The 18,934-nt window shown below is 45.8% G+C and overlaps 1 protein-coding gene across 1 annotated transcript; it reads right to left on the bottom strand.

Annotated features, from left to right (window-relative positions):
• Positions 1-16,856: 16,856 nt before the first annotated feature.
• LOC136506071 (uncharacterized) lies at positions 16,857-17,644 on the bottom strand. Its single transcript, XM_066501195.1, has one exon. It carries the CDS (start codon positions 17,447-17,449, stop codon positions 17,009-17,011), a length of 441 nt encoding a protein of 146 aa, XP_066357292.1. The 5' UTR covers positions 17,450-17,644; the 3' UTR covers positions 16,857-17,008.
• Between the last annotated feature and the right edge of the window lie 1,290 nt (positions 17,645-18,934).

The following is an 18,934-nucleotide window of genomic DNA, read 5'->3' as shown; positions in this document are numbered from 1 at the left end:
GCGCATGATCTTTAGAGGTAGGTGACATGACGCGGTGCCGCAGGTGCGTGAATCTAGGTGGATGGTTTGCCTTCTTGCCCCACTCCATTCTATAAGTAGCAGCCTCCCCCTTCATATTTCTACACACCAAAACCACAGCCTTACCTTTTCCATTTCTCCGCCGCCACCGTTGGATTGCCATGCTTTCTAATCCATCGCTAGAGCCCTAGATTTGTAGCTTCCGCTTCTCCGCCGCCGCCTTTGCTTCTCTACAGCCGCCTCCATCCTCCATGGATTCGTGGTACCACTCCGATGTTACCCATGCGCACATGGAGGGCCTCGTCAAGCATGGTCTTCTCCATGGGAGGATCGATGTAGTGGAGTGGCTCATGCCCGACCCTGACGATGCACCGGCGCCACCCGACGGCTACGTTGTCTCCTTTACGCCCTTCCACGAGCGTGGACTCATGGTTCCTACCAACCCATTCTTCTAGGGTCTGCTGCACCACTATCAAATCAAGCTACAGCACTTGAACCCCAATAGGATCTAGCACATTGCGCCCTTCATCATGATGTGCTAGGGGTACCTGGGGATCGAGCCCCACTTCGAGCTATGGAGATATTTCTTCTCCATCTCCTTGATCAAGAAGAAGGAGAGAGGCTGGGAGACCCCGGTGCCGATGGGATGTGCTGGCATCCACCTTCAAGGGTAGCGAGTGATCGAGTACATGCCCTACCAGCTCTCTAGATCCAACAAGGGGTGGCACTTGCATTGGTTCTACCTAAAGAACGACCCTACCGCTCCCTTACCGATCTTCTCTGGGCGCCTAGTCGAAGAGGTACCACCGTCATGGCTGTGGGGGCCACCCATCAAGGAGAAGAAGAGGATGCGCAACCTCCTCGAGGCCATCGTGTTCCTAAAGACCCATGGCCTCCGTGGGGCTGGCGTCATCGGGGGGTATCACGCGAGGAGGGTGGCCCCGCTGATGGCCCAAGTCCTTCCCGCTGTATGGGATGACACCCGATGCACAGCTCATTAGGACGACACTCACCCAGGGGCTGCTCCATTATAGTGAGGTCATGTAGCGCATCAAGGAGGCCACAGGGGAGGCCGACTCCATGTTCCCAATCTCAGGGCATCCCGTGATGTGGCTAGACATGGGCTTCATCGAGCTACCGGTGGGGTTAGTCTTCTAGGACTCTGTCATGCCACTGCCAGAGCACGTGGCCATGAGGGTGGCAAACCATGCCATGGATGAACAAAGAAAGAAGAAGAAGGACGCCGTGGAGAAGAAACGGCAGTCGAAGCAGCGAGCGAAGCTATAGCGAGGGAAGCGGCGTCAAGGTTCATCGGAAGAAGAGGAGGAGGAAGAAGAAGAAAAGGAGGAGGAGGAGGATGACAACTCCATGTCGCCCATCCTATGGGATGATCTGGCCACCGGGGATGAGGACCCACCTTCGCCTCAGGCGGGGCCCTTCTCGTGGCATGCCATGGGGCAGGAGGGGAAGGACGCGCCCCCGGAGCCGATAGAATCAAAATGCCCCACCCTGTCTGGAGCTTCGACGGTGGCCTTGGAACCAGCAGAATCAGGCCACCTCGCCTCATCTCGGCCTTAGATGGCGGCCCCAGAGCCAATAGAAATAGGTCACCCCGCTCCATCTGAGCCCTTGATGGCGCATCTAGAGTCGGTGAGAGGCGATCGTTTTGATTTGTCCGAGCCCTCCAAGCCAAGGGAGGGCTCGAAGTGGCAACATGTCGATAAGGAGTAGCCGGGGTCGAGCAAGCCAGCCCTAAAATGTCCTCGCATGATGGCATCAGGGTGAGTCAAGAGTTTTTTCATCCTTTTGTCTTGACGAATTTTTGCCGTGAACTGACCGCCATGTCCCTTGCAGTGTCGGAGGACATGGGATTCTCCTATGGCTCGCTCTGAAAAAGATCCTACTCTGGCAAACATGCCAGGAGCCAGTTGACGCCGCGCCGGTGGTGAGCATGAGTGGCGTTTGGGTGGCCATGGCATCGACCGGGGAGGCACAGCCGATGGCTACATCTGTGGGAGAGTAGGCAGAGGAGGGTGCATCCGGGGCACCCATGGCGGGTGCGGCGTGGCTGGTCGTGACCTCGACATCGCAAGTGGAGGCGGCACGGCCGGAGCCATCGTCCATGTAGGTGGCCATGTTCGTGGCGGGGCGGACGGAAGGGGGCGCACCCAAGGCATCCTTCATGGATGTGGTGATAGGGCAGGCCTTCGTGTTCGCATCACCCGCCCCTCTATAGCTAGAGGAGCTGCAAGAGAGGTTGGCGCCACTTGAGGTCAGCACAGGGAAGTCCTGGTCTCTGATCTGGGTGGCTGCCCTCGATGAAGCAGCAGAGGAGAGGGAATGAGGGAGTGTCCACATGGAGGTTGGGGACGTGGTTCGTGCCCTGACCACCATGCTGAGCTCAATGTGCAACATTGTTGCCTCGGTTGGCCAGGTATGATATGACCGTGCTTCCGACCCTCATGTTCTCTTCCTGCACCTCTAAGTCTTGTCTTCTTCATAGATCCTTATGGCCCGTAGCCGGGAGAAGTCCTAGTTCCTTACTGAGGAGACACGACGGAGTGAGGGGCTGGCCATGCAGCTCGCTGTCGCCCGTCAGGGGGTGGCTAAGCTTGCCCTGCTGCCCAGGAGGTGGCCGACTTCTGAGTCAGGTAGAAGGACACTCGCGACAATGCCCATGAGGCCGAGGAGAAGCTCACGGCCCTGATCAAGAGGGTGCGCACGGACACCGTAGAGACAGAGTGGCTATGGAAGGAGCGGGACGATTTGCTCTGGGCCATAGAGGAGCTCCGCATGGGGATTGACCTGGCTTGTCAGGAGCGCACCGACGCTCAGCAGCGGATTAGCCATCTCGAGGATGAGCTTTAGGGGGAGAGGGACCTAAAGGTTGCCGTAGAGGGCGTGTCCACCGGGCTCACCGCGGAGGTCGGTCAGCGCCAAGAAGAGGTCCAGCGCTTGGAGGCCAACGTGACCCGGCAGCCCGATGAGGTGCGCAAGCTTTGAGTGGATGTGGACAGTAAGTCTCTGGTTTCCCTTATTGTCTTTCTCCCTAGAATCCATGGTAAGCCTTTTGACACGGTCAGTACATGACTTGGGCAGGTCTTGACGACAAGCTCGGGGCGGAGATGGTGAAGAGCCACGGCCTAGAGAAGGAGCTCAGTGAGGTAAAGGACACCCTCTAGAAGGAGAGCGACGAACATGACAACCTACGCTCACTATCTAGCTAGTCTACGACGAGCTCGAACTAGCCCCGGAGCCATCCCAACCTTCAAAGATCTCCTTCTTGATTCACCACGTATAGCTCACCGACTGGATATGATCATAAAGCACCACACAAGCATCCATACAATCATACATGAAGCAAACAATAGATCTAAATTAGAACAGTACACCAAACATAAAATCAAGATGAAAAGTTTGTAAAATGAATCTACGTCTCGCTACGAACACACAGACGCAAAAAGCACTCTAATCGGAGCTATAACAAAAAAGTTATGAATTAAACAAGATTTTCTTTAAGAAAATAATAGATTAAATCTAACCTTGAATTTCAAAAGTTGAAAATATATTTAACAGTAGGATGAACATGTAGATTGTGGAATTACAAACCTAACGCAACTTGAACGGGTCAAATCGGAGTTAAAACGGAGAAGATATAGCCTACAGAAGATAGTGTTAATTTTGTAAATATTTTGAAATTAATTTCATATTAAAAATAATTAAAAACCAAATTAAATCAGTCCGGTGGACCGAGCATCATTTTTGAAAAACTGCAGGGGTTGAAACAAAAAATCCAGGGGCATATGTTGAATTATTTTCAACAGAGGGTGGACTGCGGGCTGATTTCATAAAAACCCAGGGTCTCTTTAGCAAAAAAGGCCAGCGAACCAGTATGTTCTAATCTAGGCCATTGATCTCAGATCGGACGGTGCAGAGGACCTCGCCAGAGTTCGCCGTTCTCGAAGTTCCGGACATCATCGGTTAAAAAGAATGCATGGGGAGAAAGAGAATGACACGGTGAACTGACCAAGGGCTTTTTCGAGGTCGAAGACGGGACCACGACGTCGGGCAGCGCGGTGGAGTGGATGGCAAGCTCCGGTGATAGTGTGCGGACAAAATTAGAGCATGAGGTGGCAAAATACGATCCCTGGAGGCTTCCTTACAGAGATGCGAAGACCGGAGAGCAGCTTAGATCGACGGCGGAGCACGACCGTGGCAGAATCATGTGCGGTGGCGGGTGCTAGGGTTGCGGTGGCGCTTGCGAGCTTTGGACGAGGCAAGGTGACTTTGGCGACTAGATGGGAGGCGGCACGGTGTGACCTACTATTTAAGGGGGCAGGTAAGCATGGGCCTCACACCAAGGTGAAGACGGGGCAGCTACGGACACTCGGCGGCAGCGGTGAAGGAGTCCGAGGCGAGGACGAGAGGTGGGAGACACGACTGACAAGGAGGGCCCACCTATCAGCGAGACCAAGTGAAGAGAGGAGGCACGGCGACGTGGGCTCTGTAGGGCTGAGTGCAAAGAAGTGGGTGAAAGGTCCTAATATGGCTAGAGGGGGGTGAATAGCCTATTTAAAAATCTACAAATCACCTAGAGCAATTTAATTAGTATGACAAATAGCGGAATACAAACTTGCTCTAGCTCTACAAGGGTTGCAAGCCACCTATCCAACAATTCTAGTTGCAATAATTAATACAAACACAACTTGCTATGATAGTACTCACTAAGAGCTCTCAATCTTGCTACACTAAAGAGCTCCACTAGATGAACTTAAATTACAAAGCAAGCTCTCAATTCTAATTACACTAAAGAGCTTGCTACAACTAATTTGCAAGAATGTAAGAGAGTGTGTAGGGTGATTATACCACCATGTAGAGGAATGAACCAATCACAAGATAAATATAAACCAATCACCGGGAGAATACCAAATGGCAAGTGACAACCGATTTTCTCCCGAGGTTCACGTGCTTGCCAACACGCTATGTCCCCGTTGTGTCAACCAACACTTGGTGGTTCGGTGGCTAAGAGGTGTTTCACAAACCTCGTCCACATGATAGGATACCGCAAGAACCTACCCACAAGTGAGGTAACTCAATGACACGAGCAATTTACTAGAGTTACCTTTCGGTGCTCCGCCGGGGAAGGTACAAGTCCCCTCACAATCACTGGAGATGGCCACGAACAATCATCAACTCATGCCAATCCTCCACCGCTGCACCAAGCCATCTAGGTGGTGGCAACCACCAAGAGTAACAAGCGAAACCCACAACGAAACACGAATACCAAGTGCCTCTAGATGCAATCACTCAAGCAATGCACTTGGATTCTCTCCCAATCTCACAAAGATGATGAATCAATGATGGAGATGCGTGGGAGGGCTTTGGCTAAGCTCACAAGGTTGCTATGTCAATGCAAATGGCCAAGAGTGTGAGCTTGAACTGGCCATGGGGCTTAAATAGAAGCCCCCATGAAATAGAGCCGTTATACCCCTTCACTGGGCATAAGTCAGGGTGACTGGACGCTCCGGTCATGTTGACCGGACGCTGGACCCCAGCGTCCGGTCGCCCGATGATAGCCACGTGTCCCTCTGCATTTAACCGTAGCCAGCCGATCTCAATGGTCGTCTATCGACCGGACGCTTCGGCACAAGTGACCGGACGCTGAACCCCAGCGTCCGATCGTTTCTAGTAAGCTCCCAAAACCGATTTTCTTCGATCGGACACGTCCGGTCGTGCTTGACCAGACACAGCCAGCGTCTGGTCAGTCAGCCTGATCACTGTGCGGCCACGTCAGCTGGACCGGACAAAGCCTTCCAGTGTCCGGTCAGTCCGAGACCCAGCATTCGGTCGTTTGACCGATGTCGGCATCTTCGCTGTCACAACTGATCCGACGTGCCGGTCCACCAGAGACCAGCATCTGGTCACCTTGTGACCAGTGAGACTAACTCCTTTTCACCTCTAACTTCTTCACCCTTGCATAAATGTGCCAACAACCAAGTGTGTCACCTTATGCATATGTGTTAGCATATTTTCACAAATATTTTCAAGGGTGTTAGCATTCCACTAGATCCTAAATGCATATGCAATGAGTTAGAGCATCTAGTGGCACTTTGATAACCGCATTTCAATACGAGTTTCACTCCTCTTAATAGTATGGCTATCAATCCTAAATGTGATCACACTCACTAAGTGTCTTGATCACTAAAACAAAATGGCTCATATTATTTATACCTTTGCCTTGAGCCTTTTGTTTTTCTCTTTCTTCTTTTCCAAGTTCAAGCATTTGATCATCACCATGCCATCACCACTGTCATGATCTTCGTCATTACTTCAACACTTAGAGTAGTGTTACCTATCTCATATTCACCTTGATAAACTAGGTTAGCACTTAGGGTTTCATCAATTAACCAAAACCAAAATAGAACTTTCAATCTCCCCCTTTTTGGTAATTGATGACAACCCTTACACAAAGATATGAATTAAATTTTAATTGAATCCATGTTGCTTGTCCAAGCATGTTTACCATGTGTAAAGGATTATGGACAAGTTTTATGAATTCCAAATGGTAGCAATTGCTCCCCCAATATATGTGCTAAGAGTTTGGATTGTAGCTTGCACATATGCTTAGATAGGAAATATAGGAGACAATTTCTACCAAATGATGCTTAGGTATAAAAGAAGGACCTTTTAAGCGTGATACCAATTGAAGTGCACCATTATACCATCCTTAGCACCATGGTTAGATAGATACCACTTGGTAGCTAAATACCACTTGTAAATATTTGGAAGTGAAATCACTAAATATCCTATGCATGCTAGATTTTCATTTCATCATTCAAATCTATGACTAGCATACACCACACAAGCATGGATATTGAAATCTAAAACTTGTGCCATGTAAGCAAACATATGTAATGCACATTCAAATGCACCATACAGGTTTATGAGCTTACTCTCCCTACTTGTGTGCAATTTTTTTGATTGATCCCCTTATAATGACATTTCATTTGTTTGCTCCTCCTATCTCTCTATCATTGTGAATTTCTCTCCCCCTTTATCAACAATTAGCACAAAGGTGAGCTCAAATTATAGATAGGTTAGGGTGAAACCATATGAAATGAAGATCATTTTCCCAATTTGGTTCAATCTAGATTACTTGCCAAAGATATTAAACTCGGTTTGATCCAAGGACAAGCTTCTTCACACCTCCAAATAAGGGTTATCTTGTATCATGTTGAGTTAAACACTTATAGCTTGTTTTCTAGATCAAACACTAGGTTTACAAGCCCCCAAATATGTCATATGCTACCACTAGATCATTTCAAACATACAAGCAATAGTGGTACCATACAAGCATCAAATTCACTTGATTTTCATGAATGAGTCTATTCAAATGTGAAATATGTCTAGATGCACTAAACATGTCCTTAGCAAGGATGTATGCCATGCCAATCAACTTTTACCTTAGATTGCTCGAAGGAGAGGCATGTCATATAATTGGGGGTGCATCAACACATATTGGAGAAGTCAAGTATGTTTAATTCATTCCTTAACTTGCAAAACCTCTTTTCATCAAGTGGCTTGGTGAAGATATCGGCAAGTTGATCTTCGGTGCCCACACTCTCAATGCAAATGTCCCCTTTTTGTTGATGATCTCTTATGAAATGATAGCGGACATCAATGTGCTTTGTTCTTGAATGTTGAACCGGGTTGTTGGTAAGCTTTACGGCACTCTCATTGTCACATAGCAACGGCACTTGCTTGAATTTTATTCCAAAGTTACTCAAAGTAGCCTTCATCCAAAGTAATTGAGCACAACAACTACCAGCCGAAATGTACTCCGCTTCGGCGGTTGAGAGTGCTACACTATTTTGCTTCTTTGATGACCAAGACACAAGTGATCTTCCTAATAGTTGACATGTGCCCGATGTGCTCTTTCTCTCAACTTTGCATCCCGCATAATTGGAGTCCGAATATCCAATCAACTCAAATCTTGCTCCTTTGGGATACCACAATCCAACATTTTGTGTATGCTTCAAGTACCTCAATATTCTCTTTGTTGTCTTCAAATGACTTTCTCTTGGTGAGGCTTAAAATCTAGCACACATGCATACACTAAACATCACATCCGGCCTTGATGCGGTCACATAGAGTAGGCTTTCAATCATAGACCGATACATCTTTTGATCCACCATGTTGCCACTAACATCACTATCCAAGCTTCCATTTATCCCCATTGGTATACTAATAGCTTTACTATCATCCATTCCAAACTTCTTGAGCATGTCCTTGATATACTTGCCTTGACTCACAAATATGTCATTCTTCATTTACTTGATTTGAAGACTAAGGAAGTAACTAAGCTCTTCAATCATGGACATTTCAAACTCACTAGCCATCATTTTGCCAAACTCTTCACAAAATTCTTGATTTGTTGATCCAAAGATGATATCATCAACATAGATTTGCATGACAAATAAATCATTTCCAAGTTTCTTGGTGAAGAGAGTGGTGTCAACCTTTCCCATCTTGAATCCCTTAGAGAGTAAGAAATCCCTCAATCTCTCATACCATGCTCTAGGTGCTTATTTTAGTCTATACAAAGCCTTTCTCAACTTGTAAACATGGTTGGGTTTCTTGTCATCTTCAAAACTAGGAGGTTGCTCAACATATACAAGCTCATTGATGTACCCATTTAGAAATGCACTCTTCACATCCATTTGGTACAACTTGATGTTGTGGGCACAAGCATAGGCTAGCAAGATTCTAATTGCTTCCAATCTTGCAACCGGGGCATATGTTTCTCTAAAGTCAAGACCTTCAACTTGAGTGTAACCTTGAGCTACTAGTCTTGCTTTGTTCCTTATTATTATCCCATCTTGATCTTGCTTGTTCTGAAAGACCCACTTGGTTCCAATCACATTATGATCCTTACGCCTCTCAACTAACTCCCATACTTGGTTTCTTGTGAAGTTGTTTAGCTCTTCATGCATAGCATTGACCCAATCAACATCATTCAAAGCTTCATCTATCTTCTTAGGCTCAATGGATGACACAAATGAGAAGTGCTCACAAAATGAAGCCAATCTTGATCTAGTTTGCACTCCTCTTGAAATATCACCAATGATAGTATCCAATGGATGATCTCTTGTAACATTTGTTGGTTGAAGCACTTGCACTTGATTGCTTGCATTTGATTGATCACTTGGTTGAGATGATGAACTAGCCACTTGTTGTTGATCTTGCACTTTCCCATCACTAGTACTTGCTTGAATTTGATCATGAGAACCACTAGCTTGCACATTTGAGTTAGAGACAACTTGATTCTTGTCATCTTCAACATCAATCACCTCTCTAGGCCTTATCTCACTAATGTCCATGTTTCTCATTGTCTTGACCAATTGAGTGCCTCTTACATCATCTAGGTTCTCATCTTCCTCTTGGGAACCATTTGTTTCATCAAACTCCACATCATGAACCTTCTCAAGAGTACCACTAGCCAAATTCCAAACTCTATAAGCCTTGCTAGTAGTGGAGTAACCAAGCAAGAAGCCTTCATCACATTTCTTTTCAAATTTGCTCAATCTAGTTCCTTTCTTCAATATGTAGCATTTACAACCAAAGACCCAAAAGTATGCTATGTTTTGCTTTCTTTCATTCAATAGCTCATAGGGTGTCTTCTCCATCCTGGGGTGACAATAGAGTCGGTTGCTATAGTAGCAAGCCATATTGATTGCTTCAGCCCAAAAAGAATGACTCACATTGTACTCACTCAACATTGATCTTGCCATACCAATCAAAGTTATATTCTTTCTTTCAACTAAGCCATTTGATTGAGGAGTATACTTAGCTAAGAATTGATGTCTAATTCCAAATTCATCACATAACTCATCAATTCTAGTGTTCTTGAATTCACTACCATTGTCACTTTTAACTTTCTTGATAGTTGTTTCAAACTCATTGTGAATGCCTTTGACAAATGATTTGAAAGTTGCAAACACATCACTCTTATCAACAAGAAAGAACACCCATGTGTATCTAGTGAAATCATCCACAATCATAAATCCATATTAGTTTCCACCAATGCTAGTATATGTGGTTGGTCCAAACAAGTCCATGTGCATCAACTCAAATGCCTTAGATGTGCTCATCATGCTCTTTTTAGGATGTGTGTTACCAACTTGTTTTCCGGCTTGACATGCACTACATAGCTTATCCTTTTCAAATGTGACATCTTTCAAGCCTCTAACTAAGTCATGCTTAATCAACTTGTTTAATTGTTTCATTCCAACATGACCAAGCCTTCTATGCCATAACCAACCCATGCTAGACTTAGTGATCAAACAAGTTGACAATTGAGCTTCTCTAGTATTGAAATCAACTAAATATAGATTCTCATATCTAAATCCTTTGAATATCAAATTAGAGCCATCTACACTTATGATTTCTACATCATCCACACCAAATATGCACTTGAAACCAAGATCACACAATTGAGCTACCGACCATAGATTGAAGTTCAAGCTCTCTACTAGTAGCACAATGGAAATGCTCAAGTCATTGGATATTGCAATCTTACCAAGCCCTTTGACCTTGCCTTTGCCATTATCACCAAATATGATACTATCAATCCCATTGCTCTTGTTTTTATTGATTGAATTGAACATTCTTGGATCACCGGTCATGTGTTGTGTGCACCCACTATCAAGCACCCAATGCCTTCCTCCGGCTTTATAATTGACCTACAAAAGAAGATTAATTCTTTTTAGGTACCCAAACTTGCTTAGGTCCTTGAAGGTTAGTTACCAAGGTCTTTGGTACCCAAATGGCCTTCTTCTTTGGGCCCACAATTGGTGTACCAATAAACTTAACCTTCACACCATTGGCACCCTTAACAAGCATGTAATAAGAATCAAATTTAATTGAGGATACACTAGGTAGCTTATTCTTGTTAGTCTTGCAATTTTGCTCTATATGCCCAACTTGCTTGCATCTATTGCAAAACTGACCATTGCCCTTCACAAAGCTAGCTTTGGGAGTGACAAAGGCCACCTTGCCTTTCTTGGAGGTATAGCTTAATCCCTCTTTGTTGAGAGAAAACATTTGGCTACCTAAGCACTTTAGCAAGCGGGCATCTCCACCATAGGCATTGCTTAAGGCACGAGTGAGCTCATTCACCTCCTTCTTGAGGGTATCATTTTCCACCATTAGTGAGGCATCACAAGTGAGACCATCACTCAAAGGTGAAGTAGAAGTAGTAGTGCTACAAGAAGTGCTAGTGGGAGCAACTACAATAGGCTTATAAAAAGATTCATCAATGAGATCACATGTTAGTCCCACATCGTAAGACACAATCACTTGCTCCTTCTTGGCCTCCTCCTTCTTGACTTGCTCGATGAGAGAGGAGTGAGCTTTTTTAAGCTTAGAGTGAGCTTTGCCAAGCTTCTCATGGGATTCCATTAGCCTCTCATGAGTGGCAAAGAGCTCATCAAAGGATTGCTCAAGAAATTTTACTTTCTTGCGTAATTCTTTACACTCCTTTCTCTTCATCTCATTACAAGCGTGCACTTGCTCACACATGTCTAAGAGTTCCTCTTTGGTGTACTCCTCCTCCTCATCATCATCATTATCATCATTCCTACAAGCATCACTTTCACATTCATCATCATTACTCTCATCATATTTTATCTTGGTAGGCTTTGCCATGAGGCATGTTGATGGAGTGTCAAAGATGGAGGGCTTGTTGTTGATGGCGATGCTTGCTAGAGTTCTCTTGATAGATTTCTTGTCATCATCACTAGAGCTATCACTTTTCGAAGAGCCATCACTATCCCAAATGACCACATAACCTCCACCCTTCTTCTTTTGGAAGGTCATTCTCTTCTCCTTCTTCTCCTTCTTTTCTTTCTTGTCTTTCTTGTTCTTCTTCTTCTCATCCTCATCATTGTCACTATTGTAGAGACAATTTGCTACAACGTGATCGGGGCTCTTGTAATTGTAGCATCTTCTCACATATTCTTTGCTCTTGGTGTGATCTCTTCTCTTTCTTGCACCATAGCCCTTCTTCTTCATGAATTTTCCCATCTTATGGACAAAGAGGGCCATTGCTTCATCATCAATGTCACTAAGATCATCATCATCACTTGATTTTTTCTTTGACTTGCCCTTGTTCTTGGATGATGATGAACTAGCCTTGAATGCTATGCTCTTCTTCTTCTTGTCTTCTTCTTCCTTCTTCTCCTCCCTTTCCACACGGTATGTCTCTTGGGTCATGACATCACCTAGTACTTGGTTGGGGGTAATCTCCCTCAATCCTCCTCTTATGATGAGCAATCTCAACATCTCAAATCTTGGAGGTAGGCACATCAAGAACCGATGAGAGACATCATCATCCTTGATCTTCTCTCCCAAAGCCTTCAAGTCATTGACAATCACTTGCAATCGATGGAACATCTCCAGAATGCTCTCATCTTCTTTTATCTTGAAGCTTGTCAATTTGTCCTTGAGAATGTACAACTTGGCACTCTTCACCACCGGTGTGCCCTCATATGTTTCCTCCAATCTCCTCCACACTTCATTTGCTCTTTCACAATCCTTGATTTGCTCAAACACCTTGGAATCAATGGCATTGTATATGGTGTTGAGAGCCATTGTGTTGCATTGCTTGTTGATCTTGTCTTGGTTGGTGGGTTCATCAGGATCAATGATAGCATAGTCATTCTCGGTCACATCCCATACTTGATCATTGATTGAACCAAGATACATTCTCATTTTTCTCTTCCAATAATCATAGCATGTGCCATCAAAGAATGGTGGTTTGAACCCCACATGGTTGAACATAACTTGAGCCATAATTTGACACCGAGGTTGTTAAGCCTTTAATCAAACGGTGACCACGGCTCTGATACCACTTGAAAGGTCCTAATATGGCTAGAGGGAGGGTGAATAGCCTATTTAAAAATCTATAAATCAACTAGAGCAATTTGATTAGTATGACAAATAGCGGAATGCAAACTTACTCTAGCTCTACAAGGGTTGCAAGCCACCTATCCAACAATTCTAGTTGCAATGATTAATACACACACAACTTGCTATGATAATACTCACTAAGAGCTCTCAATCTTGCTACACTAAAGAGCTCCACTAGATGAACTTAAATAACAAAGCAAGCTCTCAATTCTAATGATACTAAAGAGCTTGCTACAACTAGTTTGCAAGAATGTAAGAGAGTGTGTAGGGTGATTATACCTCCGTGTAGAGTGATGAACCAATCACAATATGAATATAAACCAATCACCAGGAGAATACCAAATGGCAAGTGACAATCGATTTTCTCTCGAGGTTCACGTGCTTGCCAACACGCTATGTCCCCATTGTGTCGACTAACACTTGATGGTTCGGCGCCTAAGAGGTATTTCACAAACCTCGTCCACACGATAGGACACCGCAAGAACCTACCCACAAGTGAGGTAACTCAATGACCCGAGCAATTTACTAGAGTTACCTTTCGGCGCTCCGCCGGGAAAGGTACAAGTCCCCTCACAATCACCGGAGATGGCCACGAACAATCACCAACTCATGCCAATCCTCCACCGCTGCACCAAGCCATCTAGGTGGTGACAACCACCAAGAGTAACAAGCGAAACCCGCAGCGAAACACGAATACTAAGTGCCTCTAGATGCAATCACTCAAGCAATGCACTTGGATTCTCTCCCAATCTCACAAAGATGATGAATCAATGATGGAGATGAGTGGGAGGGCTTTGGCTAAGCTCACAAGGTTGCTATGTCAATGCAAATGGCCAAGAGTGTGAGCTTCAACCGGCCATGGGGCTTAAATAGAAGCCCCCACGAAATAGAGCCGTTATATCCCTTCACTGGGCATAAGTCGGGGTGACCGGACGCTCCGGTCATGTTGACCAGATACTGGACCCCAGCGTCTGGTCGCCCGATGACAACCACGTGTCCCTCTACGTTTAACCGTAGCCAACCGATCTCAACGGTCATCTGTCGACCGGACGCTTCGGCACAAGTGACCGGACGCTGAACCCCAGCGTTCGGTCATTTCCAGTAAGCTCCCAAAACTAATTTTCTTCGATCGGACGCGTCCGATCGTCCTTGACCGGACATAGCCAGCGTCCGGTCTGTCAGCCCGATCACTGTGCGGCCATGTCAGCTGGACCGGACGTAGCCTTCCAGTGTCCGGTCAGTCCGAGACCCAGCGTCCGGTCGTTTGACCGACGCCGGCATCTTCGCTGTCACAACTGACCGGACGCGCCGGTCCACCAGAGACCAGCGTCCGGTCACCTTGTGACCAGCGAGACTAACTCCTTTTTACCTCTAACTTTTTCACCCTTGCATAAATGTGCCAACAACCAAGTGTATCACCTTATGCACATGTGTTAGCATATTTTCACAAACATTTTCAAGGGTGTTAGCATTCCACTAGATCCTAAATGCATATGCAATGAGTTAGAGCATCTAGTGGCACTTTGATAACCGTATTTCAATACGAGTTTCACTCCTCTTAATAGTATGGCTATCAATCCTAAATGTGATCACACTCACTAAGTGTCTTGATCATTAAAACAAAATGGCACCTATTATTTATACATTTGCCTTGAGCCTTTTGTTTTTCTCTTTCTTCTTTTCCAAGTTCAAGCATTTGATCATCACCATGCCATCACCATTGTCATGATCTTCGTCATTGCTTCAACACTTGGAGTAGTGCTACCTATCTCATAATCACCTTGATAAACTAGGTTAGCACTTAGGGTTTTATCAATTAACCAAAACCAAACTAGAGCTTTTAGTGGGTCGAGGGAGAGAGGGACGATGCTTGCACGGCTTCGGCCGGGGGCGGCCTGCTTGTTGGGCTGCGCAAAAGCAAAAGAGGGGAAGCGGGAGTGGCCGGCTAGGCCTATGTGCGAGAGAGGGGAGCGGCGGGGAGGAGCAAGCCGGGCTGAACTGGGCCGCAGAGAGGGCAAGCAGTGCTTTTCCATTTTCCCATTTTCAATCTAAATTTCAAATATGACCCAAATGAAATTCAAATATAGTTTCAAATATACTTTTTAATTCCAATAAAAATGAGCAAATTTTAGTAAGCTTCCAAAAATAAATTTTACAACCCTTTTTAAACTCTTTTATTTTCCAATTCCCTTTTTCAAAGCCATTTTTAATTTATTTCCAAAAGAAATTCAAACCATTTTCAAATTTACAAAAACATTTTGAATTCAATTTGAATTTTGGATTCAACCACTCATTACAATAAATCAAATTCATCGGCATGTATATACATCCATGTTGCTACTCCTTATGATGAATTTTAATTTAATGAAAAATATTCTTTTTCTTATATTTCATGTGCACAAAAAAATTTGTAATTAAATCGATTTAACTATATTTCTAAAATAGAAAATTTTAGGGTGTTACATCCTAGAGGGGGGAGGACGATCCCAAATAGATCATTCCATTCCTCATCGATCTGCTCCTGCTCAGCACCGAGAGCAGGGCAACCTACATAGGGGCATCGAGAACTCCTCCACCACACCCATCGTCTTCCTCCTCTCCGACGAGGGGAAGGCTCCACCGGCGGTGAGACAACCTCAGGATTAGCACCGAGCTAACCCCCTACCAAATCTCTCTTCCTCCTGTACACTCTGTTGTAACCCCCGATTTTTGGTGCTCTTGAGTATAAGGATCATCAGCTGCTGGACATAGGGCACCGATCGGCCCGAACCAGGATAAATCGTTGCGTCCTCTCTGTGATTCTCGTGTTCTTGAGTCCACCCGAGCCACCGGACACACATACTCTGACACCGATTCGAACAACAATGCTTGCCGTGGTTCCGACCCTGCGACACTGCTCTCGACACCTAAGACCTATAACTGGGCCTGTAATAAAAGAATCAACACAAAGGTTGCCTCAAAGATAGATAAAGCCGTGGTGGCAAAGCATCCACCCAGAGAAAGCATAGGAGCATCCAGCAGCAACGGCGCCAAAGCATCCACCAACGAAGACCAAGCGACCACGACGGCCAAGTATCTTCCAAAAAGTGAGCCCGCACTCTCAGCAGCAAAGCATCTACCGGAGAGGGGACCAAAGAGCCAACGACGACAAAGTATCCGCCAAGGATTCCACCGATGGCCAAGTCACCACCAGGGAAGAGACAAAGACGCCCCCTACGGCAAAGTATCCACAGAGAGAAGTGGCTATCACACTCTCGACAACAAAGCATCTATCAGAGAGAAGACCAACGACAACGAGGACGAAGTATGATAGCGGCAGAACATCCGCTATGAACAGACGACGATGCAACTTCAGAAAAATATGATATGAACTCCCATCGTTTTACATCAAATCTTCCAAGTTCAGGAATGGGCTGTCTTTGACACCCATAAGGCCTATCAAGAAGCTTACCCAAAAAAAAAACCTGGATCTCTAACCTTCCTGATACTTGGGCTTAGCTTTAAGATTATTTTTTCGCAACAATTCCTGTTACCTGGGCTTAGTTTTAAGATTCTTATTTCGCAACAATTCGTGTGAAATGTAAGTTCGAGCGATTATTTGCTTGACAAATCAAACACTTGTGCTATTGTTTAAGTTGTTAATAATCAGTGATTGTTTGTTGTTTTCGACTAAATGCTTGTGCGCTAAAAGTTTCAGCAGTCGGTCTTCGTGCTTTGAGGTGTTGGGTCTTTGTATCCTAGTAGTCGGCTGATTTTTTAGCCCGGTTTCAAACAGGAAAAACTGAACCGTATATCACTGCAACACGATGAAGATGGCAACTAATCCTACGATGGCATCTCTGGAAACTTAGTGCAAAGATAATCCACACTTTGCTTTCACACTGGTTTATTACTGATTAGTACATTAATTAAAGCAGAAGAGTTGACGGGCACCCTCTGCACCGAACAAACTCAAAACACACACCGAGTCGAGAGTCGAGACGCATCCAGAAAACAACAGAAGAAGAAGAAAAAAAAGCGTCTACTGCTTCTGATCCTGGAGCAGGGGCGGCGCGACGTCGACCCTAGCGACGCCATCCCTGCTCTCGGCGACCTTAGCCACCTCCACCTCCTCGTCCGCTCCTCCTCCCTCTTCCCCCTCCTCGTCCGCTCCTCCTCCCTCTTCCCCCTCCTCGTAGTTGGGGTCGTTGGGGTCGATGGCGGGCGGCGCGGGGTCGAGCTGGCCCTCGACGACGCCGCCGGGGCCCTCCCAGGTGAACTTGCCGCCACGCCCGGACTTGGGCGGCGGCGCGCCGATGCCCACGCCGCGGGGCGCGTTCGCCGGGTGGCGCTCGAAGCGGTGGAACCCTTGCTTCTCCAGCTTGCGCTCGAAGTACTTCACCGTATCCGGGCTCCGCGTCTCTGGGATTGGCATCTTCTCCGTCACATCGTCCCGGTGCGTCACGCGCATGTACGCCGCCATTATCGGTGCTGCTGAGAGATCGCGCGCGGTTCTGTGGAAGAAGAGATGAGGATCGATTCGATGGGATGAGATGGTGTGTGCTGGCTGGACTGAACTGCTGCGCTGCTTGTTCTTGTTCTCTGCCTGGTGACAGGACGGTGTGGGCGGCGAGAGGAGTCTAGAACGTGAACGAAGGTGGCGGAAGGAGACGGCGACATCTAGAGCACACGTCACGAGTCACAAAGCCACCGCTGGGCTGCAAAGGAATGGAAATATCTATTTGCCCGCGTGACGCGGCGCATACGCACATATGCTCGCGTGGCGACCGTTGATTGGCGCCATCAGCACCCGCTAGCGAGGCTTATCAGTCATGATACAGTGAGCCCGTTCAGCTGAACAATTTTTATCTTGTTTTAGCTTATTCTCTCTCACAGAATACTATTGATTCAGCCGAACATAATATACTAGTATTTTTCTCTCACAACAAAACAGCATAAGCCGATTTATAAGCTATAGAAACGATCAAGCGAATATGGTGTAGGTGTCATAAACTTATTTGTTGTTTCTTTTTTTATAATAACTGTTGATTGGAAGGGTTCTTGCACAACAGCATAAGTGCAAATGCAGGTAGAGCATCCTCCCATTTGTTAAAAAAAATAATTGGTATATAAGGGGGTATTTGCATATAGGGACTAAAGTTTAAGAGGTGTCTCATCGGATATCACATAGGGTGTCGTATGGGGTCTTCGGATACTAATAAAAAAATAAATTATAGAATCCGTCAGTACTCCACGAGACGAATTTATTAAGCCTAATTAATCCTTCATTAGCACATGTTTAATGTACCACCATATTATCAAATCATGGACTAATTAGACTTAAAAAAATTCGTCTCGCAAATTAATCTCAATCTATATATTTAGTTTCGTAATTAGTCTATATTTAATACTCCGTGCATATGTCAAAACATCCGATTGCACAGTGACTAAAGTTTAGGAAGTGAACCAAACACCCCCTAAGGAGTTTTCAAGTGGCTAAAAAAAGTTGAAAATATATTTATTGGGTTTTCCAACTATTTTTAAAGTCTCACACTTAAAAGATACATGATAATTTTGCATTAGGAATCTCGGACTAAGAGTTGAATCTGTTGAAATCGAGAGTTGTTTTGACAATAAAATCGAGAGTTGTTGGAGAGCGGGTGTCGGGTACCTTAGAACGGGGTACCCCAAGCAAACATCAAATGGGTCGCTAAAGTCCCATCTAAAAATAATAATAAAGCTAGAAGGTAAGCCGTGGGCCCCTCACCCGCCACGACCGAGCCCACTGGGTCCTCCTCCTCCTCGCCTCGAGCCTCGAGCAGGAGGTCTCGGCATCCTGACACTAACTCTGCCTTGCGCGAGGCTCTCCAGGGAAGGTCTCGGTAGGGAACGCCGTCTCCGCCTCGCCCGAGGCTCTCCACGGAAGGCCTCGGCAGGGGGTGCATTCTCCGTATCGCGCGAGCCGTCT

The sequence above is a fragment of the Miscanthus floridulus genome, chromosome 14, assembly GCF_019320115.1.
Source record: "Miscanthus floridulus cultivar M001 chromosome 14, ASM1932011v1, whole genome shotgun sequence".
NCBI classification, from domain to species: Eukaryota; Viridiplantae; Streptophyta; class Magnoliopsida; order Poales; family Poaceae; genus Miscanthus; species Miscanthus floridulus.
This window is presented reverse-complemented; position numbering and strand designations above follow the sequence as displayed.

Coding starts and splice junctions, on each gene's coding strand:
- LOC136506071 (XM_066501195.1), bottom strand. CDS start 17,449: ATGGCGGCGTACATGCGCGTGACGCACCGGGACGATGTGACGGAGAAG.